At 43.9% G+C, this 18245-nt stretch overlaps 2 protein-coding genes across 4 annotated transcripts in view; both read right to left on the bottom strand.

Moving 5' to 3' along the window:
• The window catches only part of LOC140720368 (butyrophilin subfamily 3 member A3-like), a 665711-nt gene that overhangs the window by 470954 nt on the left and 176512 nt on the right, over positions 1-18245 (bottom strand). The gene's annotated exons all lie outside the window — the stretch shown is intronic.
• The window catches only part of LOC140722228 (E3 ubiquitin-protein ligase TRIM39-like), a 32152-nt gene that overhangs the window by 10207 nt on the left and 3700 nt on the right, over positions 1-18245 (bottom strand). Inside the window, exon 3 of the mRNA XM_073037019.1 lies at positions 3554-3595. Coding sequence (XP_072893120.1) covers positions 3554-3595 — 42 coding nt within the window. The remainder of the gene's footprint in view (positions 1-3553; positions 3596-18245) is intronic.

The raw sequence follows: 18245 nt of genomic DNA, 5'->3' as shown, positions 1-18245 counted from the left end.
TATCTACCTGTGAGGCAACTTTCAGGGATCTGTGGACATGTACCCCCCAGATCCCTCTGCTCCTTCACATTACCAAGTATCCTGCCATTTACTTTGTATTCTGCCTTGGAGTTTGTCCTTCCAAAGTGTACCACATCACACTTCTCCGGGTTGAACTCCATCTGCCACTTCTCAGTCCACTTCTGCATCCTATCAATGTCTCTCTGTAATCTTCCACTATCCTCTACACTATCTACAGCACCACCAATCTTTGCGTCATCTGCAAACTTGCCAACCCAACCTTCTAACCCCACATCCAGGTCATTAATAAAAATCACGAAAAGTAGAGGTCCCAGACCAGATCATTGTGGGGCACCACTAGTCACAACCCTCCAATCTGAATGTACTCCCTCCACAATGACCCTCTGCCTTCTGCAGGCAAGCCAATTCTGAATCCACCTGGCCAAACTTCCCTGGATCCCATGCTTTCTGACTTTCTGAATAAGCCTACCGTGTGGAGCCTTGTCAAATGCCTTACTAAAATCCATGTAGATCACATCCACTGCACTACCCTCATCTATATGCCTGGTCACTTGCTCAAAGAACTCTATCAGGCTTGTTAGACACGATCTGCCTTTCACAAAGCCACGCTGACTGTCCCTGATCAGACCATGATTCTGTAAATACCCATAGATCCTATCGCTAAGAATCTTTTCCAACCGCTTTCCCACTACAGACATAAGGCTCACTGGTCTATAATTACCCGGACTATCTCTACTACCTTTTTTGAACAAGGGGACAACATTCGCCTCCCTCCAATCTTCCGGTACCATTCCCATGGACAACGAGGACATAGAGATCCTAGCCGAAGGCTCAGCAATCTCTTCCCTCGCCTCGTGGAGCAGCCTGAAGAATTAGCTGTCAGGACCCGGGGACTTGTCCATCCTAATGTATTTTAACAACTCCAACATCTCCTCTCCCTTAATATCAACATGCTCCAGAACATCAACCTCACTCATATTGTCCTCATCGTCATCGATTCCCCTCTCATCCGTGAATATCGAAGAGAAGTATTCATTAAGGACCTCGCTCACTTCCACAGCCTCCAGGCACATCTTCCCACCTTTATCTCTAATCGATCCTACCTTCACTCCTGTCTTCCTTTTGTTCTTCACATAATTGAAGAATGCCTTGGGGTTTTCCTTTACCCTACTCGCCAAGGCCTTCTCATGCCCCCTTCTTGCTCTTCTCAGCCCCTTCTTAAGCTCCTTTCTTGCTGCCCTATATTCCTCAATAGACCCATCTGATCCTTGCTTCCTAAACCTCATGTATGCTGCCTTCTTCCACCTGACTAGATTTTCCACCTCACTTGTCACTCATGGTTCCTTCACCCTACCATTCTTTATCTTCCTCACTGGGACAAATTTATCCCTAACATCCTGCAAAAGATCTTTAAACAACGACATGTCCATAGTACATTTCCCTGCAATAACATCATCCCAATTCACACCCGCAAGTTCTAACCTAATAGCCTCATAATTTGCCCTTCCCCAGTTAAAAATTTTCCTGTCCTTTCTGATTCTATCCTTTTCCCTGATAATGTTAAAGGCCAGGGAGCAGTGGTCACTATCCCCCAGATGCTCTTCCACTGAGAGATCTGTGACCTGACCCGGTTCATTACCTAATACTAGATCTAGTATGGCATTCAATTCTACAGGACATACAAACAGGACTAAAATACACTGTGCAATAAACAGAGAGGCAGATGATAGGTGGAGCACAATGAGACACAATTGGCAGCAGTAATACAGGTAATACTGAGAAACAGGTGAGGGGCGGAGTAATCAGTGATACATTGGGCCGCACGGACAGGGACAGGAGAACATGGGACATGAAAACAAACATGAGCACATGGGAATACAAATACACAGATTGGATAAAGGTGGCCATGGCGGATTTGAAATCTGTAAGAAAGCATCGAACTCGAATGGGTCAAGGACAGTGAAAGTAGACAGATCAATTGTTTTTGTTCCTGTCATGTGCTTGGAGATGGAGGCCGCCATTTTGTGGAACTGTTTTACGTCTGTGTTAGTTGCTTGACTTGATCAGTGTTTTATAGAAGACATAATGATGCTTCAGGTAATCTGCTGGACTAGTGATAATTTCCGAATAAGAAGTCATTTAGAACCATAGAACACTATGGCACAGTACAGGCCCTTCAGCCGTTCATGTTGTGCTGACCCATATAATCCTTAAAAAAAAAGTACTAAACCCACACTACCCCATAACCCTCAATTTTTCTTTCATCCATGTGCCTGTCCAAGAGGCTCTTAAACACCCCTAAAGTTTTTTTAGCTTCCACCACCATCCCTGGCAATTCATTCCAGGCACTCACAACCCTATGTGTAAAAAACTTACCCCTGATGTCTCCCCTAAACTTCCCTCCCTTAATTTTGTGCCTATGCCCTCTAGTGTTTGCTATTGGTGCCCTGGGAAACAGGTACTGACTATCCACTCTATCTATGCCTCTCATAATGTTGTAGACCTCTATCAAGTCCTCTCTCATTCTTCTATGCTCCAAAGCGAAAAGTCCCAGCTCTGTTAACCTTGCTTCATATGACTTGTTCTCCAATCCAGGCAACATCCTGGTAAATCTCCTCTGCACCCTCTCCATAGCTTCCACATCCTTCCTATAATGAGGTGACCAGAATTGAGCACAATACTCTAAGTGCGGTCTCACCAGAGATTTGTAGAGTTGCAACATGACTTCTCTACTCTTGAACTCAATCCCCCTGTTAATGAAGCCTAGCATCCCATTAGCCTTCTTAACTACCCTATCAATCTGTGCAGCAACCTTGATGGATGTATGGATTTGAACCCCCAAGGTCCCTTTGTTCATCCACACTCTTAGGTAACTGACCATTAATCCTGTACTCAGTCTTCTGGTTCATCCTTCCAAAATGCATCACCTCACACTTGTCTGGATTGAACTCCATCTGCCATTTTTCTGCCCAACTCTGCAGCCTGTCTATATCCTCTTGTAACTTTTGACCACCTACAACTCCATCCACCTCCTCCAATCTTCGTGCCATCCGCAAACTTACTCACCCATCCTTCTGCGTCGACATTCAGGTCATTTATAAAAATCACAAATAGCAGGGGTCCCAGGAATCCACTAGTCACTGACCTCCAGGCAGAATACTTTCCTTCCACAACTACCCTCTGCTTTCTTCCTTTAAGCCAATTTTTTATCGCAACAGCCAAGGTTCCACTTATCCCAAGCCTCATGACTTTCTGGATGAGTCAAATGCTTTGCTAAAGTCCATGTAGACCACATCCACTGCCCTACCCTCATCAATTTCTTTAGTTACCTCTTCAAAAAACTCAACCAGGCTCGTGACACCTTGTTGACTATCCATGAGTAGACTGTACTTCTCCGAATGTTCGACAAGTGTTCGATTTGTGAGATATTCTTTGGTTGGATATAACTTGCAGGTTTTTGACTGTTGGAGTCAGTATCTATTTTGCATGAATCAAACTCGTTGCTCATTGAGTACAAAAAGCCATGAATTACCGATTGTCACTTGCAGGGAAGAGGTCATTAATGGATGCTGGCCTGGAACAGAGCCAACAAAAAGGTGTTAATGACACTGGAGTGCTATGTTTGAATTGATGAGAAATGAATATAAATGTGGTCACAGCGATAACTCTGGAGAATCACCATCGCGAGGAAGAACTCCCACACCAGGGGCTGGGAGAAGGAAGGGTGGATCGTCTGGCCAGTGGAGATCCCCTATTACGGTGTTATAAATTGAGCAAGTTGTCTGAGTGAATATTGGTACAGAGGGAACAGTAGAATTCATGGTTTAAGATGTCAGCCCGGGATCAACATTGTTAGATTGTTGTTTATGCAGAGACAATAAAGTGTGAGCTTCGATTAATTACGAATTGCACAGTGAATTTTTTAATCTAGTTCCGTTGACAAATGCTCAACAGTAAACTGGACAGTGATGAGGTTATCTTAGATGACAATGGCACCTTGATGAACTGAGCCAATGGAACTGAGGAATGGCAGATTGAGTTAAATTTAGAGGAACACGAGGTGTTATGTTTTGGGACAAAAGCCAGGGCAGGACCTACACAGTAATTGGTGGGCCCCAGGAGTGTGTTACAGTATGGGGTGGTGGGGGGGGGGGGTGGTTGAGTTTCCCACCTTCACCAATCAGAATGCTGAGTAGGAGCTGCTATGTAATGTTACGTGTGTACAAAACATTGGTGAGAGCACATTTGGAGCATTGTTTACAGCTCTGGTTACCTGGTTACCTTGCTACAGGAAAGATGTTATTAAGATGGAGAGGTTGCAAAACAGATGTACAACGATGTTACTGAGGATGAATTAATTAACAACGGTTATTAAAGTTTTAAGAATCCTGTGTGTTTTTCTCAAGCGACTTGCTCTTTGTAATGCGGTTTCCTGGTGATTTCTGTTTAAGTTTGTTAAGTTTATTTTGATTGGCTTAGGGATTCTGTTAGTTTTATTGTTCAAGCAGATGACTGATTAACTCCAATCGGAGGGTCCTCAGTTTCAGAACGAGCCATCTCACAGCATCACTTGGTTGAGCTACCTTTGTAAAAGCTCTTGTTTCTGTCCCTACATGGAAGTTTTTGACTACAATATTGGCAGTGCACACCAATGCACTGGTCTACCAGCATCACTGACGGACATCTTGAACAAGTCCCTCAATCGGGACTTCCAGCGGACACAGGTGTGTGGTGCCTCAGGGGCTGCGTCTGGGGGTGGTGGGGTGGGGGCTGTCACAAGCACGGATTGGGCAGTGCAGCAGATTCGGCAATTGCGCTCGTGAATATGTTCGTGTCAGCTTTTTATTATTTAATTGTGATAGTATTTAACTCCATTCATTCTGTCATAGTGCTTCTCGAGACTTGGACACGGTACAGCAATACTTTGCTGCCTGTTTGCACTCGGCCTTGCCTGAGAAATTGGACTGTCGAGTCAACTGACTCAGAAGACTAGTGGTATTTGTTTAATATTTAGTTGTTCTTTTCAGCCGCAGTGCAGGCTTCATTTTCCATTTGAGAGTTTTAGTTAACGGCCTTGTTTGGCCTAACATTTATTGCTTTCTTTTCCTCTTTAACACTGTTCGCATTAAAGTCTGAACTATTGACCCGTGTAAGTGTCTCACTCCACACTTGCGCCATTTCCGAACCGGGTGACAATAAAGGGCTGCACTGTTCTATGTTCAGTTTTCTAAATATCTCAGTTGAGCCTCTAGCAATTTCTTCCCTAGTTTCCTACAAGGTCCCAGGATGGAGTTCCTTAAGGTTATTATGGCAATGGAGGTAGTGAGCAGAAGCTCCCTCTAAAAATGTTCTGTAAGAGCTTCTGACAACCAAGTCCAAGCTTTAAATGTGGTTTAGCTACTTAGCCCAGCGGAACCATTTCTATTGGCAGCAGAAAGGGCAAAGGTGGTTTACTGGCGCATTTAAAACATTCTCATTGGGCAAATGGGGCTTGTCAGACGTAGTTGATAGTTCACTTAGAAGAAAGAAAACTCTGATCTAAAACCTTCACATCATTGAAGTTGTATCCACTCATGGGAACATTTTCGTAAGTAAAACCCGACTGGCTATGCGTACAACATACTGATGCCAAACTTTATCTTTCTCTGCTGTTCCTTTGGATTGATCAGCTTTGTGGAGAGGGGGAGCCTGCTGCATGGGTAACAGCTTGCTCTCCCTATCGGACTTCCCTGGCTTGTGTATCACGTAGACAGCCAAGACACACTATCCATGGTCAACCTCAAGCAATTGGAACAGGATGACCTAGGATGGACTTGTTCAGACCCCAGGGATTTATTCAGCTTTATGTGTTTAAGCTGCCTGCACCTTCCTTTGTCATGTTTCAGAACATCACTATTCTCTTCCCTAAATTCTCCAACTTCCATGTTCTTCTCCTCATTAAAGGAATTTGTAAATTGAACTTGAAATAACCATTATCAGGGGAAACGTTACATTGGCCTTTATTGTGCCACAGTCAGGCTATACGGGCAGGTTATGAATAAGAGGGGTGAACACTTTGTTGGAATTGACTATAAAAGGGGAGGAGAAGATGGCAGCATGACGCAGCGTGTGCAGCCTCTCTGGAGATTGATATCTGTTACTTGTTCAGGGATCCGTGCACAATTCTGATTTGATGGAGACAGATGTGAGAGCGTGGAGGAACATCTGGAGAAACTTCTGAAATGCCCGCTTCGCTGACGCTGCTACTGTGCGGTCCGGAATCTCCGGAGGAGAAGGCCTCTGAGACCTCGGCTTTGCTTGTTTCGGCGGCCGGGATGCGGTCGAAGGTGCTCGGCAGAGGATGGCGCTCGGGAGGCTGTATCGGAGGGGCTGGTCGGAGGCTCGAAGTTTTCGGACGGACTCAGAGTCTGTTGTGGTCGGGTGCTTCCTAGGCATCAGTTGTCAGTGCCTGGAAGTTTATGGCAGGGAGAGTTTCTCCCTTTTGCTGCCTGATATCAGGACTACTGGAGTCGATCGGGACTTGAGACTTTTTCTTGTAACTGGGCCCATGGTCTGCTTTTATCAAATTATGGTATTGCTTTGCACTGCTGTAACTATATGTTATAATTATATGGTTTTGTCAGTGTGAGTCTTTGGTTTGTCCTGTTTTTTTGTGATATCACTCTGGAGGAACATTGTATCATTTCTTAATGCATGCATGCATTTCTAAATGACAATAAACGAGGACTGAGTGTCCTCATAATCTAATCTATAGAACCCCAAAGACAGTGTGGATTAGAAGAGCCTGTACGTTCCGCTGGGCAGAACAAGTCATTGTGCTTGAGACCAGACTCCAGGAACGTACTGAAACTGAGCCTAGAACCGGGTTTCAGGGACAACCAGGTGTACAGAGGAAAACATTCAAACATTTCCTCAAAGACCCCAGGTGATCCCCGGCCCAGAACTACTCCAGGCGATGAATGAGATTTTAGGATTGTGCTGAGACCCTCAAGTCTATGCCTTAAAAACATATCGAAGCCTTTAGTTCAAACTAGAATGATGGCATCATTTCCCGGACAAGTGGTTGATGTACCAGAGGGGTAGTTCTTTGGGACCAGTGACCGTCACCTACTCAATCTAAAATATTTGTTGTTTGGTCTGCAAGTAGAGCCCTGAACTGGTGGAAGGCTGATTCCCATGGTATTAGAAGGCAACTTGCAAAGGTGGATTGGTAGAGGTTCACATATCTCACACGCGGGAGACTTTTAAAAGTGCATTTGGAAGGGTTCAGGATCGGCTCATCACTGTTGGAATGAAGGCCAAGAATATCAGGAGGAGGGAACCCTGGCTGACGAGGGTTATTGAGGCTCTGGTCAGGAAATACCTCAATTGGAGTTGTGTCTCAGTTGAAAGCAGCTGGGATAAAACAAATCCCTTGTGGAGTAGAAGGGATGTAGGAATGTGCTGAAGAAGGAAATCAGGATGGCAAAAGGGGAACCCCAAATAATTTTGGCAGGTAAGATAGGAGAATTCAGAAAGATTTTATAACCATATCCGTATTCCAGAAAAGGATTTGCTTGCTATCCTGAAGCAAATTAAGGTGGGTAAATCCCCAGAACCTGATAAACTGACCCTTTAGACCTTGTGTGAGGCTTGTGCTGAAAATGCAGGGACCCTGGACGAGGGATTTAAAACATCCTTAACCACAGGTGAGGTATTGGAGGTTAGCTGATGTTCCATTATTCAAGAATGGCTTTAAGAATAAATGGGAAATTATAAGCCAGTTGGCCTGACATCAGTAGTGGGTAAGTTATTGGAAGGTATTCTAAAGGACAGAATATATAAGTATTTGCATTCACAGGGCTTGATAAAGGATAGTCAACATTTCTTTGATGGGTTAGTCAAAGCTAACCAACCTTAGAGTTTTTCGAGGAGCTTACTGAAGTTAGTGAAGGAAAGGGAGTTGGCACTGTCCACATCGATAGTAGCAAGGCCTTTGATAAATTCCCACATGGGAGGCTGGTCTTGCAGGTTCAGCTGCCAGGCTTTCAGAATGAGGTAGTAAATTGGATTCAACATTATCTTAGTGGGAGAAGTCAGAGTGGTAGTAGGGTGGTTGCCTCTCTGAATGGAGGCGCGTCACCAGTGCTGTGCCACAGGGATTAGTGCTAGATCCACTGTACTTTGTTAATACATCTGTATTAATAATTTGGATGATTCCGGATGAGCAACTTTGTGGATGACACCATTTTGGGAGTGCAGTGAACAACAAGAAAGGCAATGGGAGCTGGATGAGCTGGGAAATGGGATGGAAGTGGCAAATGGAATTTAATGCTCACAAGTGTGAGGTGTTGCACTTTGGGAGTGAAAATCAGGGTAGGACTTACACGGTGTGCTATGGGGCACTGAGAAGTGCAGTAGAACATTTTCATTTTATTTTAAAATCTTTTTTATTAATTATTATTGAAGATAAACAAAAATTACATTAAGTCAATATGTCATTATGTACAATGAAGAATTAAATCAGCAAATAACTGATTAACAAAGCTAAGCAATATATCAATAATAAGAAAAAATAAAAGTGTTAAGAATTTTTGTTTTGAAAGAAAAAAAAGAACCCCTACTAACTAAGAGAGAAAAAACCCTCTAAATGAAAAAAAAACACCGAAAATATAAAACCCATTGGGAGCACAACCCCAGAGCTACACATCATACAAACTTCCATAAAAGAAACACATCAATCCGCCAACTCAAATCCATTTAAAGAGAAATCGGAAGGAAAGCATATTAATTAATTCAAATCAGATGATAGTAGTGGGTAAATGAACCCCATCTTTTTCAAAATCAAATCAAGGATCAAACGTTGGACTTCTGATTTTCTCCAAACTAAGACATAGCATCACCTGAGAGAACCATTGTATCAAAGTAGGAGCAGAAGCATTTTACCATTTCAACAAAATAGACCTTCAGGCCAATAACGTAACAAATGCAATTACATGTTGGTCAGATAGAGAAATACCATGAATATATTGAGGGATTATACCAAATAAAACTGTCAATTTATTAGGTTGTAAATTAATTTTTAAAAGTTTAGAAATTGTAGAGAAAATAGATTTCCAAAAAATGTTTCAATACAGAACACGACCAAAACACGTGTCAATGTGGCTGTCTCGGTTTTACATCTATCACACTGACTATCAACATTAGGAAACACTTTAGACAGTCTCTCCTTTGTAAAATAGTAACAATGTACAATTTTGAATTGAATTGAAGAGTGACTGGCACAGATCAAGGAAGTTTAACCAACTTCAAATTCTGCAACCAATCGTCTGTTATCAAGCTCATGTTAAGCTCTTTCTCCCAATCTCGCTTAATCTTAAGTGAAGGGTAATTGTGCTGTTGTAACAATAAATTATAAATTTTCCCAGTAAAACCCTTCACTAAAGGATTCATTTTTAAAATAATATCTAATAGGACAGAATCCTGTATATATGGAAAATTACTTAAATATTCTTGTAAGAAGTGTCTGACCTGAAGATATTGCAGGAAATGTGAATACGAGAGACAGTATTTAGTTACTAATTTCTCAAAAGACTGATTTCTCAATCGGCCATCTTGGAACAGACCCATGAAGGAAGAAACTCCTTTATTCCTCCAAAGAAGAAAGTTAGGATCACATAATGAAGGTTTAAATAAATAATTTTGATAAATTAAACTAAAAAGTTTAATTTTTTTTGGATTAAAAACATTACGAAACTGGAACCAAATTCATAATGACTGCTTAACCACAGGGTATAAATTTAAATTAGTAATTTTGGCCAGTTGTACAGGTAGAGAAGCTCCTAATAATGAGGTTAAGTGAAACTGTTTCACGGCATTAAATTCCAAATCAGCCCAAGGTGAGCAGTAGAACAAATAGATCTGGGAATGCAGGTCCATAATTCCTGGTAGATATAACAAACACACAAAAATCTTCAGATGCTGGAAGTCCAAAGCAACACACAAAATGCTGGAAGAACTCAGCAGGTCAGGCACCATTTGTTGAAAAGAGTAAATAGTAGATATTTCAGGCCGTGACTCTTCTTCAGGACTGGAAAGGAAGGGGGGAAAAGTCAGAGTAAGAAGGTGGGGGCAGGGGAGGAAAAAGTACAAGAGAGCATTTTGGAGATAGTGATCATAATTCTATCTCCTTTACAATAGCATTGGAGAGAGATAGGAACAGATAAGTTAGAAAAGCATTTAATTGGAGTAAGGGGAATTATGAGGCTATCAGGCAGGAAATTGGAGGCTTAAATTAGAAACAAATGTTCTCAGGGAAAAGTACAGAAGAAATGTGGCAAATATTCAGGGGATATTTGTGTAGAGCTCCAATGAGACAGGGACGTTATGGTAGGATACAGAAACCATGGTTTACAAAAGCTGTAATAAATCTAGTCAAGAAGAAAAGAAAAGCTTACAAAAGGTTCAGAGAGCCAGGTAATATTAGAGATCTAGAAGATTATAAGGCCAGGAGGAAGGAGCTTAAGAAGGAAATTAGGAGACCCAGAAGGGGCCATGAGAATGCCTTGGCGAGCAGAATTAAGGAAAACTCCAAGACATTCTACAAGTATGTGAAGAGCAAGAGGATGAGACGTGAAAGAATAGGACCTATCAAATGTGACAGTGGGAAAGTGTATATGGAACTGGTGGAAATAGCAGAGGTACTCAATGAATACTTTACTTCAGTATTTACTATGGAAAAGGATCTTGGCGATTGTAGGATGACTTGCAGCGGTCTGAAAAGCTTCAGCATGTAGATATTATGAAAGAGGATGTGCTGGAGCTTTTCAAAAGCATCAAGTTGGATATCGCCGGGACCGGATGAGATGTACCCCAGGCTACTGTGAGAAGCGAGAGAGCAGATTGCTGAGCCCCTGGCGATGATCTTTGCATCATCAATGGGTACGGGAGAGGTTCCCAAGGATTGGAGGCTTGTGGATGTTGTTCCTTTATTCAAGAAAGGGAGTAGAGATAGCCCAGGAAATTATAGACCAGTGAGTCTTACCTCAGTGGTTGGTAAGTTGATGGCGAAGATCCTGAGAGGCAGGATTTAGGAACATTTGGAGAAGTATAATATGATGAGGAGTAGTCAGCATGGCTTTGTAAAGGGCAGGTCATGCATTACGAGCCTGATTGAATTTTTTGAGGATGTGACTAAACACATTGATGAAGGAAGAGCAGCAGATGTAGTGTATATGGATTTCAGCAAGGCATTTGATAATGTACTCCATGCAAGGCTTATTGAGAAAGTAAGGAGGCATTGGATTCAAGGGGACATTGCTTTGTGGATCCAGAATTGGCTTGCCAATAGAAGGCAAAGAGTGGTTGTAGATGGATCATATTCTGCATGGAGGTCGGTCACCAGTGGAGGGCCTCAAGGATTTGTTCTGGGACCCTTACTCTTCGTGATAAATGATCTGGATGAGGAAGTGGAGGGATGGGTTAGTAAATTTGCTGATGACTCAAAGGTTGGAGGTGTTGTGGATAGTGTGGAAAGCTGTCAGAGGTTACAGCGGGACATTGATAGGATGCAAAACTGGGCAGAGAGGTGGCAGATGGAGTTCAACCCAGATAAGTGTGAAGTGGTTCATTTTGGTAGGTCAAATATAATTGCAGAATATATTATTAATGGTAAGACTCTTGGCAGTGTGGAGGATCAGAGGGATCTTGGGGCCCGAGTCCATAGGACACTCAAAGCAGCTGCGCAGGTTTATTCTGTGGTTAAGAAGGCATATGGTGTATTGGTCTTCATCAATTGTGGAATTGAATTTAGGAGCCAAGAGGTAATGTTGCAGCTATATAGGACCCTGGTCAGACACCACTTGGAGTACTGTGCTCAGTTCTGGTCACCTCCCTACAGGCAGGATGTGGAGGCCATAGAAAGGGTGCAGAGGAGATTTACAAGGATGTTGCCTGGATTGGGGAGCATGCCTTATGAGAATAGGTTGAGTGAACTCGGCCTTTTCTCCTTGGAGTGAAGGAGGATAAGAGGTGACCTGATAGAGGTGTACAAGCTGATGAGAGGCATTGATCGTGTGGACAGTCAGAAGTTTTTCCCAGCGCTGAAATAGTTGCCACAAGATGACACATGTTTAAAGTGCTGGGGAGTGGGTGCAGAAGAGATGTCAGGGATAAGTTTTTTACTCAGAGAGTGGTGAGTGCATGGAATAGGCTGCTGGCAACAGTGGTGGAGGTGGATACAATAGGGTCTTTTAAGAGGCTTTTAGATAGGTACATGGAGCTTAGAAAAATAGAGGGCTATGGGTAAAGCCTAGTAATTTCTAAGGAAGGGACGTGTTCAGCACAACTTTGTGGGCAGAAGGGCCTGTGTTGTGCTGCAGGTTTTCTCTGTTTCCATGGCGGGTAATAGGTGAAACTGGGAGAGAGGGAATGGGTGAAATAAAGGGCTAGGAAGTTGATTGATGAAAGAGATAAAGGGCTGGAGAAGGGGGAATCTGATATATGAGGTCAGATTACAGTGGAAGAAAGGGAAAGGGAGGAGCATCAGAGGGAGTTGATGGGCAGGTAAGGAGGTAAGATGAGAGAGGGAAACAGCAATGGGGAATGATGAATGAGGGGTGGAGAAATTAACAGAAGTTTGATAGATCAACGTTCATGCCATCAGGTTGGAGGCTACCCAGACGGAATATGAGGTGCTCTCCTCCAGCCTGTGTGGCCTCATTGTGGCAGTAGAGGAGGCCATGGACTGACATGTTGAAATGGAAATGGGAAATAGAATTGAAATGGGTGGCCAATGGGAGATCCCGCTTTTTGTAGCGGACTGAACGAACGCTCTTGGCGGTGGTTTCCCAATCTATGTCAGGTCTCATCAATATACAGGAAGCCACACCGGGAGCATCAGGTACAGTAGATGACACCAACAGAGTCGCAAGTAAAGTGTCGTCTCACCAGGAAGGACTGTCTGGGGCACTGAATGGTAGTCAGGGAGGAGGTGTAGGGGCAGATGTGGCACTTGTCCACTTGCAAGGATATGTATCAGCAGGGAAATCAGTGGGGAGGGATGAATTGACAAAGGAGTTGTGTGAGGTAGTGATCCCTGTAAGAAGCAGAAAGTGGAGGTGGGGGGTTGGGGGGACAGAAACATATGCTTGGTGGTGGGACCCCGACGGAGGTGGCTAAACGTATGTACAGTTTTTGGACGCAGATGCACCCAGGAGTGCTGGATGTGGAGGCTAGTAGGTTGGTAGGTGAGGACAAGAGGAATCCTATCCTGAGTGTGGTGTAGAAGGATGGGACGAGGGCAGATGTTGAAGAAATGGAGGAGTTGCGAGTGCGGGCAGTGCTGATGGTGGAGGAAAGGAAGTCTATTTCTCTGAAGCAGGAGGACATTTCAGTTGTTCTGGAATGAAAAGTTTCATCCTGAGAGTAGAAATGGCATAGACAGAGGAAGTGAGAGAAGGTGATTACAGGTAGATACATTTTGTAAAGAGAACTGAACTATAGGGAAGAGTTGAATAGTTAGGACTGTTATTCCCTGGAAAGTAGAAGTATGAGGTAGGATTTGATAGACGGGTATAAAATTATGAAGGGGATAGAAAGAGAAATGCAGTAGCCTTTTCCCTCTTTGGTTAAGATTAAAAGGTTAAATGTTTAAGGGGAATCAGAGGTGGAACATCTTCACACGGAGGTGGAGCTAGTGTGATACATGCTGTCTGTGGAAGTGGTGGATTTGAGTTGAATTGCAACATTTAAGAGAAGTTTAGACAAGTACTTGGATGGGATGGGTCTGGTGGTATATGGTCCAGCTGTGAGTTGATGGGACTAGACATGGATTAGATGGGCTAAAGAGTCACAGACTGCTGTCATACTCAATGACTCCATGAAGCAAGTTTGAACAAAGTGGGCTTGTACTTGCTGGGTTTAGAACAGCAAAGGGAGATGATTGAAACATGGATGATGGTGATAGGGTGGATGAGGAGAGGTGGCTCACTCATGTTGGAAAATAGGGGGCAGATCACTTCAAATGGAGATGGGGTAAAACTTCTTCTCCCTCAGAGCTCTCATGAAGAGCTCGGTTCCTTAAAAATGGGTGAAAGCAGGGTCTTTCACCAACCTTAAGGCAAAGATAGATACCCAACACACCAGCCCGTCCACCACCACAAAACTACCCCAATATCCTATTTCTGTGCACCCGACCCTATCCATTATATCTTAATTCCTGCACCATGAACGTAGTAGTTAAATTCTGTAAATATTAACCCGTGGTGGAATTTAGTGTGCCTTAGAATGTAATTTAGTGTAATTTAGAATACAGTGAACTCAGCCCAAAGCACCACAGGTACCACCCTCCCCATCAGTCATATCTATAGGAGGCCTCAAGAAGGTAACACCCATTATCTGGGCAATGCCAACTTCTCACGGCAACTATAGAGCAGGAAACACAGAAATCTTAATTTCCACATCACCAGGTTTCAGGAAAAGCTCCTTCTAAAGTACCCAGAACATCTTCAAGGAGTGGTGTCTCAGAAAGGCAGTCGTCAACTTGAATAGCCAGATTAATCAGGTCATCCAGACTATCCTGCTCGTTTCAGACAGTAATCTCATGCTGGACACCTGTGTTCAGTCCACGCTCAGAGGCACTGATGAGGGATCTCTCATTCCATCCTGTCTCTACTGCAAGGGTACAGAATTTAACTCCATAGGCTCTCACCGTTCCTCTGCCTTGGTGCAGGTCCAAAAGTCGGTGGGCAGCCTCCTGACCCCATACCAGAAGATCAAAATCCCTCTTAAATCCACCACGTAATGTCAGAACGACTGGGCTGCGGGGTATCCTTGCTCACTTAAAGCGTTGAACAGTCTGAGTGGAGGTCCGTCAAGAAGATTGACCATGTACGCCAATTTTCACGCATCATCACCAAAACGACCAGGCTGGGCTTGTAATGTCAGCTTACATTGGGTAATAAAATTCCTGCAACCATCAGGATTACCATAGTAACTGCCTATTGGTGGAAAACTTGGTTCCTCTACGGTCATGGGAGTCAGCTCTGGTCTGCGCACGAGAGCGGGAGCATTAGTAGCAGAGATTGTTGGGGCAGCAGGAAAGGAGGACCTGTGAGGTGCTGAGAGTGGGACTAAGGCGGTCAAAACTTGCTGTCATCCGGTTCGGATATGGCACAAGTGCTGATTGAGAGACACCGAAGTGGGTCGATAGTTCACAGACTTTAATGTGAACGGTCTTAAAGGGAAAAGAAAGCAATAAATGCTCGGCCAAACAGGGCCATTAACTAAATCTCTCAAATGGAAAACGAAGCCTACAATGCGGCTGAAAAGAACAACTAAATATGAAAGAAATACTGCCGGTCTTCAGAGTCAGTTGACTCGACAATCTGATATCTCAGGAAAGGCCGAATGCAAACAGGCAGCAAAGCATTGCTGTGCTGTGTCCAAGGATGGAGTTAAATACTATCACAATGAAATAATAATTAGCTGACACGCTGTGGTTGTGACAGAGGGTGTAGGATAGACTTGGTCAGGCCCCAGGGATTTATTCAGCTTTATGTGTTTAAGCTGCCAGCACCTTCTTTTGTCATGTTTCAGCATATCACTATTCTCTTCCCTGACTTTCATATCCTTCTCCAGTAAAGGAATTTGTAAATTGAACTTAAAGCAACAGTTCAGAGGGGAATTGCTACATTGGCCTTTATTGTTCCATGGTAAGGTGATATTGCCTGGTTATAACTAAGCGGGGTGAACACTTTGCTGGGCTTGACTATAGACCCCATAAGACAGCAGGGATTAGAATATCCTGTATGTTCTGTTGGACAGGAGAAGTCATCGTGTTCAAGTCCAGACACCAAGAATGAATTGAAGCAGAGCTCAGTATCAGAGAGCATCTGGTGTACAGAGGAAAACATTCAAGGATTTCCTCAAAGGTGGTGAATGAGCATTCAGGATTGCACTGAGACCCTGAAGACTATGCCACTAACGCAAGAGGAACCCACAGTTCAGGCCAGAACGTCGGCATCACCCAGACAAGTGGTTGATGTGCCAGTGGGGGAGCTCTTGGGGACCAGTGACTATCATTTACTCGTTTTAAACTATTTGTGAACTGGTCCACAACTAGTGTCCTTACCTGGAAAAGGGCTAATTTTTGTGGTATTAGAAGGGAACCTGGAGAAGTGGATTGGTAGAGGATTGCAGGTAAATGTCCGTATCACAAGTGGGAGGCTTTAAAATCTGAATTTGAAAGGGCTGAGGATCAGCGTGTCACTGTTAGAATGAAGGGAAAGTCTGGCAGGATGAGGGACTCTGGCTGACGGGGGTTATTGAGGCTCTGGTCAGGAAATGGTGGAGTCATCTGTCAGGTGAAAGCAGCTGGGATCTAACAACTCCCTTGAGGAGTAGAAGGGATGTAGGATTACGCTGAATAGTGAAATTGGGAGGGCAAAATGGGAACACCAAATTGCTTTGACAGGTAAGATAAAGGAGAATCCAAAGAGATTTGATAACCATATCCCAATTACAGAGAAGGAGATTATTGCAGTCCAGAGGCAAATCAGGGTGGGTAGGCTCCCGGGGTATGACAAGCTGTCCCCTCAGACCCTGTGTGAAGGTAGTGCAGAAAATTTTTCGGGTTTATTAGAAGAGGGATTTAAAACATGCTTAATCACCAGTGAGGTACTGGAGGATTAGAGGTTAGCTGATGTTCCGTTGTTGAAGAATTGCTTTATGGAAACTTTAAAAAATGGGAACTTATGGGCCGGTTAGCCTGACATCAGTAGTGGGTCATTATGTGAAGTTATTCCTAGTGACTGGATCTATAGGTATTTGCATATGCAGAGCTTGATAAGGAAAAGTCAACATATCCTTGCATGGATTAGTCATAGCTAAACAATCTTAGAGTTTATTAATGAGGGCACCAGGAATGCTAATGAAAGAAAGGTAGTGGACATTGTCAACATGGACATTAGCAGGGTCTTTGATAAAGTCCCACATGGGAAGTTGGTCCTGAATGTCCACTCACATGGCATTCAGGAAGAAGTAGTAATTTGGATTCAACACTATCTTCATGGGAGAAGTCAGAGAGTGGTAGTAGAATGGTTGCTTCTCTGACTGGAGGCCTGTCACAAATGGGGTGCCACAGGGATCAGTGCTAGATCCATGGTACTTTATCATCCATATTAATAATTTGGGTGATAACATTGTGAACCTTATCAGCAAATTTGTGGATGACACCATTTTGGGGATGAAGTGAAGAGCAAGAAAGGCAGTGGGAGCTGAGCCTGCTGGGAAATGAGGTGGAAAATGGCCGATGGGATTTTACGCCACCAAGTGTGAGGTGTTGCACTTCGGGAGGAAACACCAGCATAGGACTGACACGGTGTGTGATGGGGCACTGGGGACTGTGGTGGAACAAATGGATCTTGGAATGCAGATCCATAATTCCTTGAAAGCAGTGTGACAGGTAGATATCACAAACACAAGAATATCTGCAGATGCTGGAAATTCGAAGCAACACACAGAAAATGCTGGAGAAACTCAGCAGGCCAGGCAGCATCTGTGAAAAAGGATAAGCAGTTGATATTTCACGCTAAGAACCTTATTCTGGACTGGAAATGAAGGGGGGAACAGTGTAAGAATTTGGGGGGAGGGGAGCAAGAAGTAAAAAGTGTCTGGTGATCGGTGAAACTGGGAGAGCGGTAATGGGTGAAGCAAAGAGCTGGGAGTTGATTGGTGAAAGAGATAAAGGCTGGAGAAGGGGGAATCTGATAGGAAGGGACAGAGAACATGGAAGAAAGGGAAGGCGGAGGAGCACCAGAGGGAGGTGATGGGCAGGTAAGGAGATATGGTGAGAGAGAGAAACAGGAATGGGGCATGATGAAGAGGGAGGGGGCAATTATCAAAAGTTTGAGAAATCGATGTTCAGGCCATCAGATTGGAGGCTACCCAGATGGAAGAGAAGGTGTCCTCCAAACCGAGTGTGGTCTCATCGTGGCAGCAGAGGAGGCCTTGGACTGACATGTCGGAATGGGATGGGAAGTAGAATTGAAATGGGTGGCCACTGGGAGATCCCGCTTTTTGTAGTGGACTGAATGAAGCTGCTTAGTGAAGTGGTCTCCCAATCTATGTTGGGTCTCACCAATATATAGGAGGCCACACCAGGAGCACCGGATACAGTAGATGACACCAACAGACTCGGAGGTGAAGTGTCGCCTCATCAGGAAGGACTGAATGGTAGTGAGGGA

Source organism: Hemitrygon akajei, chromosome 2 (assembly GCF_048418815.1).
Source record: "Hemitrygon akajei chromosome 2, sHemAka1.3, whole genome shotgun sequence".
Taxonomy (NCBI): domain Eukaryota; kingdom Metazoa; phylum Chordata; class Chondrichthyes; order Myliobatiformes; family Dasyatidae; genus Hemitrygon; species Hemitrygon akajei.
The sequence above is the reverse complement of the archived record's forward strand: the minus strand, read 5'-3'. Positions and strand labels throughout refer to the sequence as shown.